General features: G+C 42.6%; 1 protein-coding gene across 2 annotated transcripts in view; it reads left to right on the plus strand.

Annotated features, from left to right (window-relative positions):
* Positions 1 to 3,393, plus strand: part of apbb3 (amyloid beta (A4) precursor protein-binding, family B, member 3) — a 7,078-nt gene extending 3,685 nt beyond the window's left edge. The window contains exons 6-13 of one of the 2 annotated variants that reach the window (XM_030362501.1): positions 1 to 44; positions 199 to 204; positions 533 to 647; positions 1,208 to 1,286; positions 1,415 to 1,498; positions 1,849 to 1,964; positions 2,445 to 2,621; positions 3,035 to 3,393. The exon at positions 1 to 44 is cut by the window's left edge and continues 84 nt beyond it. In XM_030362501.1, coding sequence (XP_030218361.1) covers positions 1 to 44; positions 199 to 204; positions 533 to 647; positions 1,208 to 1,286; positions 1,415 to 1,498; positions 1,849 to 1,964; positions 2,445 to 2,621; positions 3,035 to 3,283 — 870 coding nt within the window. In that variant the 3' untranslated portion in view covers positions 3,284 to 3,393. The remainder of the gene's footprint in view (positions 45 to 198; positions 205 to 532; positions 648 to 1,207; positions 1,287 to 1,414; positions 1,499 to 1,848; positions 1,965 to 2,444; positions 2,622 to 3,034) is intronic. The other variant, XM_030362502.1, reaches the window with a different exon arrangement.
* The last annotated feature ends 1,953 nt before the right edge of the window (positions 3,394 to 5,346 follow it).

Consider the following 5,346-nt stretch of genomic DNA (forward strand, 5'->3'; position numbering starts at 1 on the left):
ATCAGTAACATCCGTGTGTGGGGTGTCGGCTGCAGCAATGGAAGGTAATATTGGTAATGTTAAGGATTAACCCTAATCCTCCTATCCCTCTTAGCCCTAACCCTTGCTCTTACCCTCCAACCCTAATGTATGCATTAGATTGTTGGTTTATTCAGCACTAACATTCACCTTTGTGTCTCCCCCCCCGCACCCTCACAGAGACAGGTAACAAAGCCCTCCCACCCTTCACCTAAAGTCCTTAAGCAAGAGTTTGATCTACTCCATCATCATAGTAACTGACTCACCATCTCACTAACTCACTAGCTCACCAGCCAACTTACTAACTCACCAACTCACCAACTAATCGGAACCTGAGCAGAACACAGCGTCATCATCTAGATCTACTACATCTACATTCTGTGTTCGATGCTCTTGATGTTACATGCTTCATAGCGAGTCGAACGCACTCTGTGGCGTCCTTGTGCGATCAGTGCTGTGGTGGTGATTCAGATGAACACATGATGGAGCTTGGAGAGGGTTATGTCTCCACCAGGGACTTTGCGTTCGTCACCGGGGAGAAGGACAGCTGCGTGCTCAAGGGTCACGTGTTCCGCTGCAACGCCCCGGCCAGAGCCATCGCCACCGTGCTGCAGGACATGTGTGGCAAGGTGGGTGAAGGGGTTAGGGTGAAGAACAGGTTAGGGTAAGGGTGATGGAGTGAGGGATTAGGGTGAAGGGGTGTGGGTGAAGGGGTTAGGGTGAAGAACAGGTTAGGGTAAGGGTGATGGAGTGAGGGATTAGGGTGAAGGGGTGTGGGTGAAGGGGTTAGGGTAAATGGATAGGGGTTGAGAGTGAAGGGTGTGGGAGTTGGGTGAAGGGGTTAGGGTGAAGGGGTTAGGGTGAGGGGATAAGGGTGTGGGAGTTGGGTGAAGGGGGTTAGGGTGAAGGGTTGAGGGTAAAGTGTATCGCAACAGAAAATGCAGTGTTTGATTTCAGCCCAAGTCATTTTGTTGGTTGGACTTCCCCTACCGAACTAGGTGCTTTTGTTTTTTACAATTCCTTGGAGCATGATGATGTCATTTGATGTGTTTTGGGTTGATTTGGTCAGGGTTGATGTTAAGAGTTTAGGGTGATAGGGCTATGTGAGGATTACGTTTGAGGGTGAGGTTTATGTGTTATGTGTTATTTTTAGCCGCTCATCCAATAATCCAAATCGACTCCTTTCTAGATTTTGTCTGATAAATTGGTCAAACCACCCGACTCTCTGACACTAGAGGACATCTCCTCTCCAGACCTGCCCTGGCAAGGTACCCTAAAGAGATGAAACAATTCAACCTAGCCTGCAATGTCATTCATGATCTATTATTCATATGATCCACTCATCTAGATGATGCCCCTGTATATATATATGCTGACGGTGTCATGTCCTTCCTAGTGGATCTGCTGGACGCAGTAAGACAGCACGCTCCACACTTTGATGTCCAGTACATCGGGAACCTTCCAGTGTCCCGGGCTATGGGTAGGTGGCAGTGGCCTTTCTATTAACAGGAATACTAGTATTAACATTTGTATTCTTATCATAAACATGAATCCTAAACCTAACCCTAAACATCAAAAGTCCCATCATATGTGTGTCTCTCTGTATGCGTACGTGTGTGTCTGTCTGTGTGTATGTCTGTGTGTGTATGTCTGTGCGCGTCTTCCTGTATGTCTGTGTGTGTGTGTGTGTGTGTGCGTGTGTGTGTGTGTGTGTGTGTGTGTGTGTGTGTGTGTGTGTGTGTGTGTGTGTGTGTGTGTGTCTGCGTGTGTGTCTGCGTGTGTGTGTCTGCGTGTGTCTGTGTGTGTGTGTGTGTGTGTGTGTGTGTGTAGGTATGGAGGTCCTGAACAGCGCCATCGAGAGCATAATGAACACGACGGAGAGAGAGGCCTGGGAGCCCGTCACCCTCCACGTCTCTGACTCCCTGCTGTCCCTCAGGCGGGTGCAGGTACTGCACCCATCGAATAACAGAATCTCATAATAATAATAATTTAATAATAATAACGTTATATAATATAATAATAATATATAATAATAGTAATGTTATATAATAAAATCATATAAATAATAATATAATAATAATATACAAATAACAAAATAATAGTCAAATAATAGTAAAATAATAATAATTATTATATAATTATATAATTCTAATAATAGAATTATGTATTAATATGATAATAATAATCATATATAATGCTTATATAATAATAACGTCATCACAGTGTTGTTGGATATTGCATATTGTATCCAACAACATATTGGATTACATTGTCCAATGTAATCCAATATGATGCCATGAAATCTAATATTAGGTGATCTAATATGATTCAATTGAATAATGTAATCAAATTTGATTCTATTTTATTGAATCGAATAATGTGTCATGTAAAAGGATGTGATGTCATGTGCTCCCGGTGCGCTCAAGGAAGCGGAGTCCTTATGGGAGTGTCAGGTGAGTCACCTGACCTTCCTTGGCGTCGGCCACGACAGCCACACCTTCGCGGTGATCGCCGACGGGGGGGCGCCGGGCTTCCAGTGCCACGTGTTCTGGTGCGAGCCGCACGCCGGACACGTCTCCGAGGCGCTGCAGGCCGCCTGCATGGTGAGGACCTGTCTGTCTGCTCCTGTCTGTCTGCATGACGAGAACCTGTCTGCATGACGAGAACCTATCTGCCTGCACCACCATGTTCTGTTATAATAGTATCTGTCTTCTATAATTATATAAAATGTAGGCTATTTTAGAATTAATTATGTTATAATATACTATAGTATTTCATTCTATGAAATACTATAGTAATAACTATAGTTATTATTATACTAAATTGCATTTTATTAATATAATAAAATGCAATTTAGTATAATAATAACTATAGTTATTACTAATTCTATTATATATGTTTCTTAGTGTATTAGTTTGTATATTATATTATTCTAACAATGGATTATACATTCTATTGTTATAATCTAAATATTCTCCTGTTATACCCGATGCGTTTGGTGGTTCTATCCCCACAGCTCCAGTACCAGCGGTGTCTCGTGGCGCAGACCCCTCCGGTGAGGTCCAAGCACCGGCACGCTGGGACCGGTCGGGTCCAGAGAGCCAACTCCATGGACAGCTCCGCCTTCCTCCCGTCGCCCTCCTACTACCACGGCGGCAATGGGGGCAAGGGCGGCAGCAGCAACTGCAGCAACACCAGCGCAAAGAAGGGAATGCTAGCTTTCTTTGAGACATTTCGCAATAAGCAGGCAACAACCCACTGGTGATTTGACTTGTTGTGGTTAGTGGCAATACAAAACCAATCTATTGTATCAGATGAACTGCAGCTATTATTTTTACAATCAATTAAAATAAAACTGACCGCAACAAATCCTAATCCAGAATGTTTCCCCTAATCCTGAATGTAATCCCTAATCCTGAATGTTGTCCCTAATCCCGAATGTTGTCCCTAATCCTGAATGTTGTCCTTGACCTGAATGTTGTCCCTGACCTGAATGTTGTCCCTAATCCTGAATGTTGTCCCTGACCTGAATGTTATCCCTGGCATCTAATTCTGTGCCTGATCCCTTATGCTGTCCCTAATCCCTGAAAATGTCCCTAATCCCTTATCCCTAAAGATGTCCATGATCTCTTATGCTGTCCCTAATCCCTAATGCCGTGCCTAATCCCTAATGCTATCCCTAATTCCGTATGTTGCCCCAAATAATAAGGTTGTCCATAATCCTAATCCTTTAAACTGTCCCTAATCCTTAATTCTGTCCCTTATCCCTTATACTGTCCCTAATCCCTTAAAATGTCCCTAATCCCTTGAACTGTCCCTAATCCCTTTAACTGTCCCTAATCCCTTATACTCTCCCTAATCCCTTAAACTGTCCCTAATCCCTTATACTATCCCTAATCCCTTAAACTGTCCCTAATCCCTTAAACTGTCCCGAATCCCTTTTGATGTTGCTTATCCCTAATGCTGTCCCTAATCCCTTACCCTGCGTTCACACCAAAAGATGCAAAAAGTTGACGCGCGTCGTGATCCCATTCAAAGTGAATGTAGAGACGCGTTGCTGCTTTGCTGCCGCAGCATTTGCTGCCGCAGCATTTGCTGCCGAGAAAACGGGCAGCAAAACTTGATTTGCTGCGCGTCAAAATCTGATTTGCGGCGCGGCATGCCCGTGCCCACTGCCGGGCACGGGCGAAGGGCGCGTTCACGTATTTTGCGGCGCGTCAAATGCTGCTCGAGTTGAAATATTTCAACTCTTGACGCGCGTCAAAAGTTTGACGCGCCACAAAACTTGATTTGACGCGCCGCAAAACTCAGGCGTCAACGCGTTCGGGCAGCAAATGCATCTTTTGGTGTGAACGCATGGTTAAACTCTCCCTAATCCTTTAGACTGTCCCTAATCCCTTATGATGTCGCTAATCCCTAATGCTGTCTCTAATCCTTTATGCTGTCCATAATCCTAATTCCTATTTTCGTCCCCAATGGTTCCCTAATCCTAATGTGTCCCTAATCATAATGTGTACCTAATCCTAATGTCGTCTATAATCCTAATGTTATCCCTAAATAATCCCACTTTAAAAAACACACACAAAGAGACAGACACACACACACACACACACACACACACAAACACACACACACACACACACACACACACACACACACACACACACACACACACACACACACACACACACACACACACACACACACACACACACACACACACACACATATTGTATCAAACTAAATCAATGAATGCACCTTTAGTTAACTCTTCTTGTTGACGCTTAATGATGACTGGTTTGTAGTGCTCCAATCAGGAGATAATGCTGTGATTATACTATACTATTATACTATATTAATGACTCAATAGTATGCTATATTGTTATACTATTACACTATTGAGTCATTGTAGCAGATTATTTTTAGATTGATTTCGTTGTATTTGTAGTTCCTTCTATTCAGGATTATGGTTTAGGTATCTTGTTAAAAAAACTGGGAAAATAACTCAGTAGCTTTAGGCTGAGTCAAACATGCTACCCATTACACTATCCTGACCGACAATCATCAATATATATATATATATATATATATATATATATATATATATATATATATATAGTCAGACAGCAGTTGATTGAGTATTTCAACAACACAATAGGAAAGCAGGCACACGCAATGCATGCATGTTATCTACATTGTTCTTTTTGAGTAACTTTTAAACCATGTCCCAAACGTTGTTATCATCATTCTTTGTTCTAATGTTGACGACATACAATAAACAAAGCACAGCTACATTGAATCAAGATTTATTTTTGTGTTGTATGAATT

This window comes from Gadus morhua, chromosome 7 (assembly GCF_902167405.1).
Source record: "Gadus morhua chromosome 7, gadMor3.0, whole genome shotgun sequence".
Classification (NCBI taxonomy): Eukaryota; Metazoa; Chordata; class Actinopteri; order Gadiformes; family Gadidae; genus Gadus; species Gadus morhua.